General features: G+C 48.8%; 1 protein-coding gene across 1 annotated transcript; it reads left to right on the forward strand.

Moving 5' to 3' along the window:
- The first annotated feature begins 2,830 nt into the window (after positions 1-2,830).
- Positions 2,831-17,651, forward strand: SYPL2 (synaptophysin like 2). The gene is made up of 6 exons (XM_015092157.3): positions 2,831-3,140; positions 3,304-3,378; positions 10,568-10,692; positions 12,042-12,243; positions 13,174-13,365; positions 14,913-17,651. Exons 1-6 carry the CDS (start codon positions 3,087-3,089, stop codon positions 15,057-15,059), a joined length of 795 nt encoding a protein of 264 aa, XP_014947643.2. The 5' UTR covers positions 2,831-3,086; the 3' UTR covers positions 15,060-17,651.
- The last annotated feature ends 1,092 nt before the right edge of the window (positions 17,652-18,743 follow it).

An 18,743-nucleotide genomic window follows, 5' to 3' on the forward strand; every position in this document is an offset into this window, starting at 1 on the left:
AAGTTTAAAATTATATTTAAAAATAATATAATATAATTTATAATGGCTCCTCTAGGGTTAGGCAAATGCAAAGCAAATTTATAATGACAAAGCAGATCAGCAGTTGACTCGGGATTGACAGCAAAATGGCAGGAAGAACCACTTGGGAATGATGGAAGATTTTGTTATCTGGATCATGGTGGTAGTTACATGGGTATAAACATTTATCAAAACTCAGAGTTGCAGTGTTCACATCTCACGACCCAGCTAGCTCACTTTTAGGTATAGAGTAATGTTTCTCAAACTGCTGGTAGAGATCCATCATTATTAATGAATCATTAAATTAATTTAGTGTGTCTACTCAGAGGGACCCTAAAACTAATGAAGCTTAAGCTTTAGGACCTCTCACTTGCAAAGCTTCTTCCAATACCTGGCTAATATTTTTTATTCATAATTTTCTATTCTTTTTCTAGAGAGAGTGCCCAAATTGTATAAACTTTAGCCCCCACAAAACCTGGATTTGCTTCTGGATCATCAGACTTTTTTAAAAAATGAAATGGAATAGAAAATATGAAAGCTTTTTGTGAAACTTTTGTTTCCATTTACATCATGGATCATGACATAAAAATGTATTTCTTACCAGCATTTGTATTAAAAAAGAAAAGTTTGGAAATGTCTTGCTGTGAAGTAACCTAGGCACAGATGCAGGACATATGTAGACATGCGATGCAGGACTGTTTGTGAGAATAGATGTTTGGAAATAACCTCAATGTCCATCAATATGAGAATAAGTGAATACATATGGTATATGTATGTAGTGGAATTCCTTATAGCTAAAAAGAATGAACTAAAGGTACGTGCATCAGGCTAGATGACTCTTACAAACACAACATTATGTTTAAAAAAAAAGCAGAGGAAGGATACCTAACGTATGATATTGTTTACATAACATTTAAAACAATCCAAAAAATAATGGTGAATGTGTATAATTTCTAGATACAGTCATACAGTCATGTATATAGTTATATATATATAGAAAAAGCACTAAAATATACATGAGGCTAACTAAAAACAAATGCAGGATGGGATAGTTGTTACTTAAAGCAAGGAAAAAGGGAGAGAATGATATGAGGGTACACCCAGGGGTTCAATTTTACATGCAATTTTAATTTTGTTTTTAAAGAATAGATTTGAGAAAAATGAAGAAGAGTGTTAAATTTCACATGGCTGATTGGTGGGTATGTGGATTTTTGCTGTGTTATTCTGGTTCTTCTCTGATTGCATTGTATTCCACATGCATATTGTTGTTGACATTGCTAATGAGTGTATTATTTCACGTGTGTAGTGTGGGTATTTACATACCTTATACCACTTAAGCTGCTGATCACTTTATGAAATAAGGACAGAAATTATTATCCCTATTCCATAGAAAAGGAATCTCTGAGACTACAGGACAATTTATTATCACCTGGATTGGGGGCGGGGCTTCCCAGGTGGCACTGTGGTGAAGAATCTGCCTGCTAGCACAGGAGATGCAAGAGATACAGGTTCAGTCCTGGGGTCTGCAAGAAGCAAGACCCCCTGGAGAAGGAAATGGCAACCCACTCCAGTATTCTTGCCTGAGATACCCCATGGACAGAAGAGCCTGGCGGGCTACAGTCCATAGGGCCACAGAGTCGGTCACAACTGAGCATGTAGGCACTCATGGATTGGGGACTCAGCAGTTCCTTGCTTAGCCTAGATTTGCATGGAAGTCCACTGGAGAAATTCCTTTCAAGCCCAGGTGACTTGACCCCCCTCATTGACCACCTCCAAGCTTGCAAGGCACTTATGTAGGGGACAAATCGCATTAATAATAGCTAAATGTTCCCTCAAAAGTCATTCTGAAGTACCAGAAGGGACTTCCAGGAATGATACTCAGGCGATGGATACACATTTACAGCCAATTTTTAGAAGGTGAAGGCAGTTTCTTTGACTATGCCCCACCCCCATCCCCACTGGCTCGCTCAGTGACTTTGGACAAATCACTTAACCTCTCAGTACTTAACATTTACACTCCTGTAAACCGAACGTGTAATATGCATCATTACTCATTCCGGCTCGTGCAGAACCCAGTTGGAAAATTAGGGACCGGTTTACGGTAGATCCTAAGTAACAACGTCAAATTTTCAACACAAAGTACATCTTCTGAGCCCCTTCCATTCCTCAAAGACTATTTTTCACTCTCATTTAAATGGCAGTGGCTATTTTAAACTTCTCAATGATCCATAACTTTTAAATCACTAAGGTAAGAATGGTTTTTGCTGTTAAAAAATTAAAGCAACCCCTACTGCTGCTGCTAAGTCGCTTCAGTCTTTTCCGACTCTGTGCGACCCCATAGACAGCAACGCCTAACTAGACAGCACAAACTGGGTATCTTCTATTGCCCTTTTCGTCTGTTCTGGCTTTGAAGATTTTGGGAGAAAGCAGTTTGCTAACCAGAAGTTTTAGAACTTTATTTCAGTACTGATAAAATGCTTTGATGAGAATGCTTTAGGTTCTACATGTTGAGGAAGAGGAAAGGCACTGAGCAGCTCCAAATCCAGGAAATTTGGGAAAGATAAACTTGGGAGCCGGTGACTGCCAGCGCGCCGGGCCAGTTCCCCACTTGGGTTGTGGGTCGGGTGGCCGCGGTGTCTCGCTGACCCCTGGAGGCTCTGGCAAAGAACCGGAGCCCCCTCGCGGCCGAACTGCCGGCAGAGGCCACAGGTCCCTTTAAGGCGTCCCGCGCGGGCAGGGACCCGGGAGCTAAGGGGGCGGGAGGAGGGCTTGAGAGCGGGCGCCACGTGACTCGGCTGCCAAGTTGGTTCGTGAGTTTGACAGAAGTTTGAATTGGACTCGGGGGCTTTCTGCAGCCGGCCGGGCAGAGCGGCGGCCGCGGCCTCGGAGAGCGCGAGCAGCAGCGCCCCCCGCGACCCACCCAGCCAGCCTGGATACCGGGCGGCCGACGGCCGCTCCAGCTCCGGTACCGCCCGCTTCCCGCGCCGCGGGTCAGCAGCCCTCAGCCCCACCACAGTCCCCGCAGCCCCCGCAGCCCCCGCGCCGCGCCCCGGCCCCGCTGCGCCAGCATGTCCTCGACGGAGAGCTCCAGCCGCACCGCGGACAAGTCGCCTCGCCAGCAGGTACTCCCCTCACGCCCCTGAGGCTCCCTCTCGTCTCTCCTCCTCTACCGGGGTGTCGGGCCGACCCTTATTCCGCCCCTTCTCCCGCATGTGAGTGGGAGAAAGAGGGCAGCGCCCTCCCTGGTCCCACCGCCCTGACCCCGGGCGGGCTGTGTCTCTGCAGGTGGACCGCCTGCTCGTGGGGCTGCACTGGCGGCGGCTGGAGGAGCCGCTGGGCTTCATCAAAGTTCTCCAGTGGGTGAGTCGCAACCCCAGCCGAGGGCTATTTCGGGAGTCTGGGCTGTGACGCTGACCCTAAGCAATGTGGCCGGAGTTGGGGGGGTGGGGTGGGGAGGTGCTGCGGCTGGCCGGGCGGAAGGGTGGGGGGCGGCGACAGGTGGGCGGGGGAGGGGTGGGCTGGGGTTGCTTCTCCAGCACTTGGTGGCAGGAGGGTGAGGAACGAGGCATGCGGAGTCCCGGATTCAGTCCTTCTATGTGCAAGGAGCTTTTGCCCAGGGCGCTCACATTTCACCCGGGCGAGAGGACCCGGGTGTAACCTTTCCAGAACTCTGATCCTGCACATACCACTCCCGGGTGGCGGGAGGGGGGAGGAGGACAAGGGGGACGAGGAAAGCTGCGGAGGGCAGAGGAGGGAAGGAGGCAGGCGACGGGTATCATCCTGTCCCCAGATCTGCCAGGGCCTGACTGATCCTGGAGGTGGACTCAAGGGACAGGGTCCTGGCCGGCAGGCCTGCTCTGCTGCGATCACTAGAGTAATCTGCGTTGCTGTAACTGTGGTAGCAAGTGCCTGAATGAATGAATGGATTTCATGGCTTTGGGATGAAATAAAGAAAAGAAAAATAAGACAATAAAAGTCAGCCAAAATGTGCCTTGTAGACTAAGATATGGAGAAGGCAATGGCAACCCACTCCAGTACTCTTGCCTGGAGAATCCCAGGGACGGCAGAGCCTGGTGGGCTGCCGTCTATGGGGTCGCACAGAGTCGGACACGACTGAAGTGACTTAGCAGCAGTAGCAGCAACAGACTAAGATAGAACATTGAGCTGGAAAGCTAGGGCCTTAGGTTGCAGACCTGGACCTGCCTTTTCTACCTACTTGACCTTGGAAGAAATCTCTTCTTTGGGCTTCAGTTTCCAATATTAATCAAATGTTGATCAGACTGTCCCTAGGGTCCCTTTCTGCTCTAAATGGGTTGGCATGCTAGAACATTACCCTTGATTAGACTTATTCTGTGACCTTGAAGAAATCATTTGCCCAGGGCCTCGGTTTCCCTGTAGTGGTATAGGGGAAACACCATCTTCTCCTGCCTGACTGGTACTTTGAGACCTTAGCATGTTCTCTGTCCTTCCCAGTGTATAAATTAGGAACCTGGACAGGTGCAGTCACTCTTTCAAATTATAAAGACCTGTCGGGAGCATTTAGTGCACTATCACAGAAGAGATTTGTTAGACAATCCGCGCACCAAATGGTGTGTGAATAACTTAATTAATGTGCTTTCAGCACAAAATTCAGCTGGGGAATAAGTTACCATTAATACTGAGGAGGATTGAGTTCTAAAGGGCTTTTAACTCGCTGGAGACAGGAGTTAACACTGTGTAACTGATTCATAAGTCATCCTTTGGATGAGAATCATCAGATCTGGAATTCAGGAGCAATAGTGCATTTGGGGTTATCATCCGATATCCGAGACCCTGACTGGGGCTACAGGCCAGCCTGGGGAGCTCCTGAGTGCAAACTCTGGGACCTAGTGGGGACTTTCCACTCTCCCTACTGCCTCGAGAGCATTTGGAATGATTGCTGACTGAGCTCTTTCACCTCTCCTCACTTCCCTGCTCTGACGCACCCCATGAGTATCTGAGGGGTCCATGGAAGAGTGATCTTAAGGCTCCATGTGTCTGCTTTCCGGAGCTGGAAAGCCATTATAAGCAATCCAGAGGAGCAGAACCGGAAATAAAACAGTATGGTTTTATCATTAAACTAGACAATTGGATCTAAGGGAAATTTGAGAAAGACTATCAAGGGATGAGGAAAACAATGAGGTTATTAGACCATGGAATCATCCTCCATGGGGGCGGATTCTGAAAGGCTTCTTTCTTCAACCTTTCTGTCCTTTTCCCAACCCACCCCCAGCCAATACCCATAACATTTCTCTAAGGCTGCACAAAGCAATGCCTGGTCCCGTCCACAGTCAGCTCTGATCCCTAAGAGTTAAAACCAGTTTGACTTTTAAGATCCTCAGTTTCTTAGAGAGGAAGTTATGCTTTTCTCTCATAGTACTCAATCCAGGAGTCCATGGCTAGGCTCTGAACTCAGCTTTCATTCACAGGGTAGCCTCATAAAGAGATATGCTTTGCTTTTACTGCCATCCTGGTAACCTGAATCCAAAGTGAGTTTCACTTGCCCTGAGTCTCTCCAGGTGAACACAGGCACTGGCCCCAGGAACCAGCACCAAAATGACAGTGAAAATATCATTTGGGACTTTTTGCATATTTCCTGCTTGGAGGGATCAAATACTCCTGTCTGGACAAGGGGAAAAAAACCACCACACACAAAGCTTGCAGTTATTGTAATGATAACTGAAAACTCTGTTGTCACTATTACCAAGAAACCAAAGCTTTTACTGGAATTCTGGTGAGTTAAAGTAATGTTATTCTTCTATTAGCGTATCCTTTTAAAATTTTAACATGAACTAATCTCACCTCTATTTCAGTTCTGGGGTCTCACTGAGTCTACACTAAGCTAGGCAAAGAACATGGGCATATACCAATTATTGGGGAACTAGTTTTTCTCAGCTTTCTAGCTATGGAAGCTTGGATAAGTGATGAAATCTTCGTGGGTCTCAGTTTCTTATCTGTAAATGAGGGTAAGATACATTTCATAAGCTCTCTGGAAAGATTACAGAAAGTAATATCTGTAAAGCATTGGAGCATCTGAGAAGACCATGGTGAGCCTGGCAATCCAAGAGGTATTCAGTAAGTGTTGGTTCCCAGACCTCTCATTCTCCCTAACTTTCCCCCTTATGCAGCTAGACCTGTCCTTTGGTAAGATCATTTAGATGTTACTGCCAAATCCCTACTCTGTTCTTGTTCATTTGCTAAGTTGTGTCCAACTCTTTGCGATCCCATAGACTGTAGCAAGCCAGGCTTCCCTGTCCTTCACCATCTCCTGGAGTTTGCTCAAACTCATGTCCATTGAATCGGTGATGCCATCCAACCATCTCATCCTCTGTTGCCCCCTTTTCCTCCTTACCCATCTTCTTATCTTCCTCCTTATCCTCCCTCTCCCCTTTACCCCACTCTGAGGGTAAGGTATGAATCACTTGGATTTTTCAGTCACTGTTCCAATGAAAGTGAAAGTGAAAGTCGCTCAGTCTTGTCCAACTCTTGGCAACCCCATGGGTATAGTCCATGGAATTCTCTAGGCCAGAATACTGGAGTGGGTAACCTTTCCCTTCTCCAGGGGATCTTCCCAATCCAGGGATTGAACCAAGGTCTCCTGCATTGCAAGCTGATTCTTACAAGGGAAGCTCACTGTTCTGATAATGTCATATTATTTTTAACTGGGCATGCCCTTGATCAGTAACTCACTTTTGAGGTACTAAAGTCACTTATTTGGCTCTGGGGTCTTGGTAGTGAAAATAAGGTATTTCAATAAATATGGAAAATTCAAAAGCACACCATCAGAGTCTGTAACAACCAATGAGATGATTGTGTGAGAATAGGCTTTGGGGGAGAACTTGTCTTCCTTGTGCTCTGCGCTAAGTGGAAATGTTAGTGTTCTCAGGACTGACAAAGGTTATCACCAAAAAGCAAGTCAAGCCAAAGTGGAGCCTCATCCTTAAACTAGCAAGGTTATTCTTACATCTTTCCAACAGAGATGCAGAGGCAGGAGGAAGAGGAAAAGGAGGAGGAGGAGGAGGAGGAGAGTATGGCCACTGCTGTTCCCAGCAATGCAGGTCCATGTGGAGGAAGGCTAGTTGGCGTGAGAGCCCCGGAGGTGCCCCTTGTCTCAGGGTCTCCATCTTTCCTTGGCTTCTGTTCTTTATGACCAGCTTGGTGCCTAGTAACAGAGGTGATTACTGGCCTTCTGCACTCTTCCCTGTGGCTCAGTCCCCTGACACAGTTCAGGAAAAAGGTGCAGAAAGGTGGAAGGAGCTGGGAAAGCATCTTTCTCTGATCCTGCATCCCAAGGTGCACAGCTACTTCCTCCCTCTTTGCAATCCTCCCTGCACAGAGTAGAGATCTCTTTTTTCAGCCTTAATAATTCTGTGATCCCGGGTTATGTTTTGGCTTTTATTTGAGCATGACTCCTTTCTGGATGCAGACTCTTGACAGCAGGTACTGGTCTCATTCATCTTGGATTCTGCAGCTTCTGGCACAAAGTAGATGCTTGATAACTGTTGATTAATGGATGGATGACATAGAAAGAGCAGTGAACCAGCAATCAGGAGTTGTGAATTCTAAGTCTGGCTCTCACATTGGCTAAATGTGACCTTGGGAAAGTCACTTAATCTTTTGGGACTTTAGTTTCCACCTCTATGAAATGAGACTGTTGCGCTTGATAATCTCTGAGATCCTTTTTGCTCTGCTGTTCTGTGAACCTGAGAGATTTCCCTGAGATTCTACTATCTGTTCACTTAATAGCAAACTGTCATCTGTTATCTGACACCTTCTGACTGTGTTGTTCTGATTTAACCATATATTCTGGTTAATAAAATTATGTAAGTTGTTTAGAGACTCCTGACTTTCAAAGAATCAGAACAGAAGAGAATACAGTTACTACTAAAGTTACTATGGGTATATTTTGCCCATGGAGGAATCATAAAGCAGGGTTCAGGATTTTTAGAACCTCAAGCCTGTCTTCTGGACATAGCAGAACTTTCTGCAATGATGGAAAAGTTCTATAATCTGTGTGGTTCAGTATGGAAGCTGCTAGTCACATGTGGCTAGTGAGCACTTGAAATGTGGATAGTGTGACTGAGCCACCAAATCTTAAATGTTATTTAATTTTAATTAATTTAAATGTAAATAACCACATTTGGCTAATTGCTACCATAGTGGATAGTGAAGCTCTAGGGTACAAGATCCATGAAGACAGAGATTTTGTTTTTCTCTTTTGTTCACTAATAAGTCATATCGCCTAGAACAATGCCTGGGACATAGTAGATGCTCAATAAATGACATCTTTCTGTAGCTGGTCAGGAGCGTCAGTCAAGAGAGTGCTGGTAAAACAGAAGCTCCATAACTAACTGTTCATTGCCCTAGGTGAGAAGAACCAACTTTTAGGGGGCACCTGTACAGAGCCACTCACTAACTGCCAACAGCAAAAATATATCCAACTGTCTGCCCTTCTAGAATAGTACGTCCTAATGGTGTCCAGTTCTGGACGCCAGAAGCTAAGAGGAACAAAGACACTTCCATGAGGACTCAGAGAACCACAGAGCTGACAAAAGATTAGAGAATCCTTATGAGGATGAGCTAGAGGAGTGCCACAGTTATGCCAGGGAGGCAACCTGGAGTATGTAAAGGTGATGAGGCGGAGGTTCTGAGTGACTTCTCTCCAGTTCTGTCAAGAAGATGAGCAACAGGGTTCCACTGTGGCCTCTGTAGCTTAAGTCAGATCAGGAATATTCAGGCACTGGAGAGAGATTACACTATCTCCTTTCCTGGAGGAGTGTTAAGATGGAGACAATTCTTGTTTGTTCGAATTAAACCTCCTAGAAACAGAGAGGTACCCATCATGACCTTTAGAGAGGGGTCAATGGCTCCAGCCTGGGGAAGATCTGCCAGGCCAGGCGATGCAAGGTGGGGCAATGGCACCGGACACCACCCAGGACCAGAGCGCAGCTGCTGGCAAACCCAGCCAAGAGCACATGGAGAGAGCTACCCTCAGAGTGAGAGAACCACAGAGCTGGAAAAGGCCTTGGGATGGCCTGCTCCAAACCTCTCGTTTTACAGATGAGGAAACTGAGATGCAGAGAACAGAATGGCTTGTTAGAAGTTGCTGGCTCATTAGTGACAGGACCAGGACTAGGACCCAGATTTCCAGACTCCTAACCCAGGTCTCTTTTCCTTCCACAACACTACTGAGCATTAGCAAGATACCATGCACACAACTCTATTCTATCAACTCTGGATGCAGGGTTGGGATGTGAATTAGCTGTCTTCCAGGTAATTCATGTCTGAGATACTGAATCACATAGAAACATACAAAACGTGAACAATTAACAGAATAAGCTCACTGCTTAACGCAAAGGATTATATCATGCGCAAGCCAATGGTAAGAACACAGGAAATGGGGCCTCAACAGATGATGTGGGAGAATAAGAAATTCCAATTTCTCACCTCCTTTTCTAACCAAAGTGTGTGTCCCCAGGAAGAGATTAGAAAATTGTAGGATGAGGAAATTCCATTTCACTCAAGATAGGAGGTTTAGTAATGTGATGAAAGGTGAAGAGGAAAACAATTCAAGTAATCTGAAATGCCTTTGGTTCTCAACACCGAGAAATGGCAGCATCAACAGATTATAGAGCGAAACACCACTGGGGAAATAGCAAAGGCTGATAAGGCAAGTGGAGGATACTTTTCTCTGGGTTTGAGCCAGGACTGACGGCATCAACCCAGCCAGCACTGTTGCTGAAGGAAAGGTGCCTTTAGGGGAAGAGAAGTTAGCTGGTGGTACCATGGGATAGCAGCCCGGCCCCTGCCCCCTTTGCCCCTCTGAAGGCTTGGCAGAAGTGGTCCCCTCCAGCTATATCTCCACTGAGGCACGAAGTTACTGTAAGTTAGCAACAAGGTAATGACAAGATTGAATGATGCCTTCAAAGGAGAAATGGAAAGAATTCCATGTATGCCCGATCTCAGTTGGCACAGGGGAATTTCTAGGATGCCTCTCCCTTGGGGAAGAAATTCAAGTGCACTATTGAGATAGAAGTTTCCAAAGCCTAAATTGCTTTGTGTTAGTCATCATCTTAAGGAGGCTATCTGTGGTCTCCAATGTCACATCCAGTGGGGAGACCTAGAAACTGCCCATTTCTCCCTCTTCATTTCCCTCCCAGGTACCAGTCAAAGTCAACCCTAGGCATTTGGCTATTTGGTCCAGCATCCTGTGCAGTGAACAGAGCACCCTGAGGCTGGGAGACCAACAGAAGCCATGGGTCCCTGGCCAGAAGGGACTTGATTAAAGGGACTCCTGGGAATGGCTACCCACTCCAGTATTCTTGCCTGGAGATTCCACGGACAGAGGAGCCTAGTGGACTATAGTCTGTGGGGTCGCAAAGAGTCAGACATGACTGAGCGACTTTCATTTTCACTTTCACTTGGCCCCATCCCATATCTGCACCTGCTAGGAGTGACAGGGTGGTTCAGAGGGATAGATCTTGGCCAGTTGAGACTTTCTGACTCTCAAACGGGCTTCACTCTCCCTCAGCTCTTTGCTATTTTCGCCTTCGGGTCCTGCGGCTCCTACAGCGGGGAGACAGGAGCAACGGTTCGCTGCAACAACGAAGCCAAGGATGTGAGCGCCATCATTGTTTCATTCGGCTATCCCTTCAGGTGAGCATGAGCTGATTCTGACCCAGCACATCCTCTCTCATTGGATCAGCAGGACCTGAGTGGTCTCCTCCTCCTCCAGAAACCTAAAGACCTTTTGTTGTGTGCCACTCCAGTTTCAAATAGAATTACAAGGCACAGAACCTTCCTGCCCTTTAGGAATTTCAGACAGGAGAAGGCAATGGCACCCCACTCCAGTACTCTTGCCTGGAAAATCCCATGGATGGAGGAGCCTGGTAGGCTGCAGTCTGTGGGGCTGCTAAGAGTCGGACACGACTGAGCGACTTCACTTTCACTTTTCACTTTCATGCATTGGAGAAGGAAATGGCAACCCACTCCAGTGTTCTTGCCTGGAGAATCCCAGGGACAGAGAAGCCTGGTGGGCTGCCGTCTCTGGGGTCGCACAGAGTCGGACACGACTGAAGCGACTTAGCAGTAGCAGCAGCAGCCAGAGAAAAATATAAGGGAAACTCAGATAAACTCTTGTTTTAATAATGTTCCAGTCCATGAATAACCAATAGCAGGTAATGACAGCTCCTACAGAAAGAACCCCACTGTGTGGGGTGGAGACTTATAGGAGTCTGGACTAGTTGGGCAAGTCTCTTCTACCCTCCACTGCCTCCTCCCTGCCTTGAAGGTAAGGAAGCTTGTCAGTACTCAGATCCTAAAGAGGTGAAGGGGAACACTCACCTGTACCACCAGAATACAAGGAGGCACACCTTGACCAGGAGGTAGAAGGGAATACTCTTTCCTGGGTATCTAGGAGCTTAGAGAAGGGGGAGCCCAAGTGTTCACAGGGGAATAGGGACAGGGCTCACCTCTTCAGAAATTTCTAGGAGCAGCATCCAAGTTAGATCAGCTGTCCCTTGCACATAATAGTGTGTTTGTTCTCCTTTCTTGATTTGGTCTAATGTGGTCTCACTAGGGAACTTAATGTCTGAGAACGGGTAATTCCAATCTTAACTTGGTCACAGTGCTTTCCCAGGGGCAGAATGAAGCTGATTCCCCTGATGGTTTGGCTGACAGAGATGGATGAACTATATATATTGTGGTTATGACCTAAAGGGTCCTGGAGATACTTGGGAATACAGGGTCACTGTGTCTGGACAGCACGGACGAATGTGAGGTGGTGGCCGAGCAGGAGGTAGACTTTGGCCAGAATTCCAGGGAAATTCCCGTCTTGACTCCAAGGTTCCCTCCATAAACTTTCCTCCCTACATGCCCCTCTCTTGGCTCTGCAAGAGTCCCTGGGCGAGAACTGGAGCAGGACTGCCCCTGGGGCAGGGAGGGCCTGCTGCTTGCCCGGGGAGAGGATTGCCCTGAGCTCAGGGTTGGCTTCATGCCACCTGCAGGTTGAACCGGGTCCAGTATGAGATGCCCCTCTGTGATGATGAATCCACCTCCAAGACCATGCACCTCATGGGAGACTTCTCTGCCCCCGCCGAGTTCTTCGTGACCCTGGGCATCTTTTCCTTCTTCTACACCATAGCTGCGCTCGTCATCTACCTGCGTTTCCACAAACTCTATACGGAAAATAGGCGCTTCCCACTGGTGGTGAGTGGGCACAGCCAGGAGGGATGGGGTGGGGAGGAGATACTGAGGAGGTGTACGTCCTGGGCTGAGGACAAGCATGGCAGCTTCCCTGGGTCCCTGACCCTGCAGGTGAACATCCTCAATCTCCCTGCCAGCTCTTTGCTGTTGGTCCCTTTGGGTGCTGGGGCTGCCAGGTCCTTGGGCCTGTAGAAGGCCCACGTCTCAGGGCTCTGTGTCTACCAACTTCCCATCACTTGCTCTGCTCACAGGAGGCACAACAGCTTCAAGAAGCAGGCTCTAGAGTCAGATTTGCTTGGGTTCAAACCCCAGCACTCTCTCTTACTAGCCATATGCTCTTGACAAGTTATTTAACCTCTTTAAATGTCAGTTTCCTCGACTAGAAAATGGAAAGATAACAATAACTATCTCACTGTTTTGGAAGGATAAAATATCTGGTATAAAAATATATAGTATATAGTTAGCCTCCATAAGTGCTAGCGATTATTAATGCTATGTCCCCTTTGCTTTCTCCTTATCCTAGGCATGCAAGGTGGAAAGGGTGCCTTAGGGGATCCCCACTTATCTCCTGCAGTCTGCCCTAACTCTGCCACCAGGTGTAACTGAGCAATGGTGATCAAAGCAAAGGCTGGGGCAGGGGAGCGTGGTGTGTTTAGGCTGCTTGGGTTTGGGGATGACACTGACCAATAGATGACTTGTTCCCTGACCTCAGTTCTGAGGGCATGGGCAAGGGTAGCCTTGGCTGGCAGGATTCTCTTGATGGCAGATTCCCCAGAATGATCTAGGCTCCCTGAGCCTCCAGGTGTCGGGTAGGATGGGAAGAGGCAGCTGTCCTGGGACCCCAGGATCACAGTGGATTAGGGCAAGAGGAAAAGAAGTGCAGAATCATGGAGTCCTTTCTGACTGTATTTCCTGTCCCTCTGCTCCTCCCAGGACTTCTGTGTGACTGTCTCCTTCACCTTTTTTTGGCTGGTAGCTGCAGCTGCCTGGGGCAAGGGCCTGACTGATGTCAAGGGGGCCACACGGCCATCCAGCCTGACTGCCGCCATGTCTGTGTGCCATGGAGAGGAAGCGGTGTGCAGTGCCGGGGCCACACCCTCCATGGGACTGGCCAACATCTCCGTGGTGAGAGTTGTGGCCGCTGATGGGGTCTGGGGGAGGCAGCACTGTCCCTGATGCCCAGGCCAGTCACAGCAGTAGGGGCTGAGAAGAACCCGGAGGGTGTCCTCATAGCTGGTATCCGGAGGACCTGCAGCCAGCACATCCCCTCTGCTTCACGCTGGCTGCTGGCCTCTGGCTGATCCCAAGGGACATTTGGGAAGGGCCACTCAACCTCCCGTTTCTTCCCCCTCCTGCCCTCTGCCTCCCATTCCCCTCTGTTCTCCCCACCTCCTGGCATGCTCGCTGTGACCACCTCCCACTCCTCCTGTCTCTTTATGTGTGTGTGCATGCATGCACACAAGTGCATGAAGAGGGCGCCTAGGGCCGTGGTGGGGCTCAAAGCTGGGAGCTGACCCAGAGTGCATGAGAAGGAGCTCCAGGCTGGAAAAGAGTTTTGGGCAGTGGTGGGTCCAGCTGGTATGCATGTATCGGCCACCTTAGTTGTTAGAACATCAAAGTATCTCTATATCAGTTGTTAAATAGCTGAGGCCTCGAGTTTTGCAAATGTACCCCTGTCATCCCAGCCACTTCAGCCCTGCCCTGGAAAGCTTGGCTTAAACATCCCCAGATAGAGACCTGGGTTCAATCCCTGGGTTGGAAAGATCCCCTGGAGAAGGGAAAGGCTACCTACTCCAGTATTCTGGCCTGAAGAATTCCATGGACTGTATAGTCCATGGGGTTGCAGAGTCGGACACAACTGAGAGAATTTTACTTAGGGAAATCTCTCCCTGAAAATGGTCAAAACATCCCCAAGGCCCAGTAACTGAAAGGTTTAATGGCTGGTACACCAGGGAGCTTTCTAGACCTTGCTGGAATTTTGATGATAGGTTCCACCTCCCCACCACTCCCCCCCTCCCAAGACTGTACTGTAAAAATGTTCACATACAGTGAAGTTGAAAGAATTTTTACAATGAACACCCACACACTAATCAACTAGACTGTACCATTAACATTTTACTAGACTTGGTTTATCACATATCTATCTGCCTCTGTTCATCTATCAATCCATCTTATTGTTAATGCATTTCAAAGTTAATTACAGACATCCGTACACCTCCCCTAAATACTTCCTGCTGATAGTTTTTTAAGTATTTTGAATAAAATATTTGGATAGAGCCAGCTGGGTGGCTGCCCTAGGAAAGGAGCACCTTGGACAGCTCTGGCCCCGCCCATCCCAGGAGGCCCCAAGGATGCTGGGCAAGGCACCATGAGAGCCCTTGCTCTTTGCTCTGCTTTGCATGGTACTCCACTCCAGGAATCACATTCTTCCAGCGACCAAGCCACAATTTGGGTGCATGCTGCAGACAGAGTTAGATACCTTCATCAGAGAGCTCCTTAATGGGTGATGGCCCTACACCATGCTTCTACAGCCAGCCCTCTGTCTTTCAGGCTTTCTAACCCTCTATGCCTCCCTCCCCCAACCTCACGCAGGAATCCCCCCTCCCTGTGCCCACAATGCCTTCCTTCCTATTCTCACGACCTCCCTCCTCCCCCCCACCATGTCTTTGCAGCTCTTCGGCTTTATCAACTTCTTCCTGTGGGCCGGGAACTGTTGGTTTGTGTTCAAGGAGACCCCATGGCATGGGCAGGGCCAGGACCAGGGTCAGGGAGCCAGCCCGGAGAGCGCAGCTGAGCAGGGAGCGGTGGAGAAGCAGTAAGCAGCCCCCAGCTACTCCCGAACAGGACAGCACCTCTTCAATCACCTCCGGCTTCCAGGACCTCCCTCTTCCTTCTCCTCCAACTTCCCTCCCCCACCATTCTGGGCTTTGAGACGTCTTCACTGATGGGCAGGCACCAGCTGTCGGAAACCTGGGCAGCCCTCCCAGTGCCTTCCTATCCCTCCTCTTCCTGGAGTCCCAGATGGCAGGAGCTCAGTGCTTCTTGTCTACTGCCTGGACCCAGGCATCTTCCTTGGGGTCTTACACGTACCCTCGCAGCCTCTGAGAACCAGCCTCTGCTGCAGGCAAGGGCTGGGGTCAGGAGACCTGAGACTGGTTCCTTGCTGCCACGTCTATCGATCTGTCCAGCTTCAATAAAAGTGGGGGGGAGGGAAAATTGGTTGGCAGCCTTCTCCCTGCTCTCTTGCATGGAGGGCCCACCAGTGGTTTAGTGACCTCTCTTCAGTGGCTGTCATCAAGGCCCCATGTCTGCACTGACCTGACATCAGTCTGAGCTCAGTATGTTCCCCACTCCCTCCTCTGGCCCCTGTTTGCCCACAGAGTCCATCGTGTTTGAACCCAGGAGGCTGACTTGCCTAGAAAGCAGCCTTCCAGCGGGTCCCAATTGCAACTGAATTGCAACTTTAAGAAACAGTAGCCAGGAAACTTGCTAGGGAATCAGTTTTCTCTCTTCCCTTGGTTCTCCCACCCCTCCCTGCTGGGGCACTTTCCACCAACACTCTGAACTCCTACTTGCCCTAGAAATTCTCTACCTTTCTCCCTGTCCTCCTTCTTGGGCTTGTCTTACACTTGGGACACAAGATGAGGGGGCGAGGGGGCTCTCTGTTTAAGCCCTCCCCACCTCCTGCCTCTCTGTCCAGCCCCCTTCCCCAGCCTCTTAGATCTGAAGCATTCAAGGTCCCTTTCTGAGTCTGTTCAGGCCTTCCTTTCATTCCTGTGGGGCCAGCTAGGGGCGTTGGAAGGAGGAAAAAGGACCATCATGAGTCTAAGCTGCCCCAGAGCCCCAGGACATGGATGGATGGGCCCACCTCCCCTTCACTCTCTTCTCCTTTTTTTTCTCCTCCCTGCTCCTTCTCTGGACGCTGGTTCACACTTCCCCTTCTCACCTTTATGAAAGAATATGCCCTCTCACTTTGTCCTCCATTCCTCCTCTGTCTCATTTTTTCCAGGCTCTATCCCCCCAGCCCTCACCCCCACCTCAGTCCAGGGCAGGCCGATGCTATTGGTGCTTCTTCACTTCGGGACCCAGTTCCATATTTGCCCTTGGTGTGTCTCCTCTTCCTGACACCTCCTTCAGTCCCTCTCTGGACCCCAGGGCCCCAGAGTCACTGCTGCCTGGATAGGGGCCACCTGCCTCCCATGCCACTCAAAACATGTCAGTCTTCTCTGGTCATAGAGCTGTCCAGGGAAGAGTGACAAAGGCAGAATTCAGCCACTTTCCAAACCAGTGCCAGTTAGCCCATTTGTCATCCCAAAGGTGGATGTGTCCTGTGCCAGTCCCTCCTCAGGACTGAGTCAAACCCTCCAACCTCCTCGCCTTCCTCAGCACCCTCCGCAGTAACGTGTGCATTACTGGGGAATCCGGGTTGGCAGGACCTTTGACTTCGGGCCAATCTTTTGGGTCAGAGTTTCCCCGCTTGATAGGGGAGTGTGAGATTTATATCTTCAAATGCCCCAGAGTCCTTCAGTGAAAAACTAGGTATTTTGTATTTTTTAGCTTTCGGGGAAAGGATTTGAGGAGGGAAGCTGGGAGATGGGGATGAGGGTGTTTCTAAGTCTGAACCCCTCTCTGTCCTGAGCTGTCCCCGTGATTACTCAAGGACAAGGTGGGACAGCTGTGCCTGCAGCTCCAGAGCCACAGAGAACAAAGGGGTTCCTTCATGTTTTTTCAGGCTGGCCCCTGTGAGGGTCTGTGCGCAGCTTCTACTGGAACTATGTTTCATTCTGTGTACGTATTTATAATTCATCTGAAATGTGATGGATAAAGTGTTCTCATTTGGGGGGCCTAAGTTACTAATTGGCCCTTCAGCTAGGGAAAGGGGGTGGGTAGGTATACACTCCTGCCAAGGACTCCTAGCCCAGAACTCTCCCTTAGGCCAAGAAGGCTCTTTTATCCTCTTCAAGTGGCCGGCTTGTTCTCAGCCAGAAGAGCCTTGATCTAGGCTATGGCCTCTCTCTTCATGGCCATCCTAAAAGGAAAGGCTGCTTCACCTCATTACCTTCAGAGGGCTGGACTGTCCTCAGAGGACACATGTTCCCTCCAACCAGGGCTGGCATCACCACTTTGCCTAGTGGAGCCTGAGGCAGGAGAAGGTGTCTGGTTTCTCCAGCTGCCGGGAGGAGGCCAGCTGGTGGGGCACTTGCCTTTGCCCTAGTAAATTCTGGCCCTGCCAGGATGCCCACCTTGGACCTTTTCTGAACACGAGTTCCCTCCACTATCATGGTCGTAGATGTCCTTCTTCTGGGATTGCAGATCAGGGGTGGGGGGAGAATGTTGCATGTTGTTTTCTGGTGCTTGTCATTATACATATGAATAAACAGTGCTTCAAGCATTTGGCATGAAGGAGCCAAGAATGTAGCCCTTATGGGGATTTTTTTCCTCCTCCCCTTGCTTTAAGTTCTTGGACAAATGTTAGCATTTTCAACCAAAACATCATTCTACTCCTCTCCACTCTGCACTCCCAGCGATAAGAGTCTGAAGGCTGAGTTGTTCCCGGCAGACCCCAGCCTGGTGACATCTCCTCAGTCCAAAGTAACTGAGACTCATTAATAAATTTAGAGCAAACTCAAAAGGCAGGAGATAGTGGCTTCCATAATGCTATTTGCATATGCTCTTCTACCATTTGTGACCTAATCTAGCTTCCTGTCAGGAGTTGAGGGCCTTATGTGTTGCCCTCTCAACCTCACAAACTTGCACCTCTGTGCCCCTTCTGACAGATAGTCACAGGCTTCATTTATATTCCCTTGAAAAATACACTTGGGCACAATATTACACTCAATGTCACCAGGTTCACCAACCTCCTAGGAATCATCTATGGTTTTCAGGTTAAGAAGCTCTACCATCAGAGATCATCCTTGAAGTACTTTAACATTCCTTGGGTGAAAGTGAGAAGATGCTCAGAGGTCTTGAAGTCAGACCTTGACTTATTTGCCTCCAGTTTGGTTTCCCCTGAGATGAAATAATGAATATGGGGTGAGGTGTAAGGGAAAAGAGAATTAGTATCTCTTTTCCGATGTGATGGGGTAGGGGACAGGCTTTTGTCTGTTGAGTGTATGAAGGTGAGAAAGAACGTTATCAGCTGAGGAGAAAGATGTGGGTGATTAAGGTATCAATATTTTCTAGGCCTTAGCAAGGAAAATAACAGATCTGATGAGAAATCACCCTATGACGAAGCTCTGGTAGCAGCCCTGCCAGCACAGAAAATATTCGTTAGAAAAAGAAGCCAAAGTGATGGATGAAGTCCGGGTCCAACCAGGGTTTGGGAAGAGGCGATACAGGGTATCGATCATCGATCGCAGTTATCTGAAGAGGAGAGACGGATCAGCAGAGACGCTGCAAACACCAGCAGCCTCGGGGCTACCCCTGTTCCGGGGCTGGCTCTGGCTCACAGATAGCCTTCTGTCATCCTGACAGGTGATCTTGGTCAGCTCAGCTAGGTCCTA

Source organism: Ovis aries, chromosome 1 (assembly GCF_016772045.2).
Source record: "Ovis aries strain OAR_USU_Benz2616 breed Rambouillet chromosome 1, ARS-UI_Ramb_v3.0, whole genome shotgun sequence".
Taxonomy (NCBI): Eukaryota; Metazoa; Chordata; class Mammalia; order Artiodactyla; family Bovidae; genus Ovis; species Ovis aries.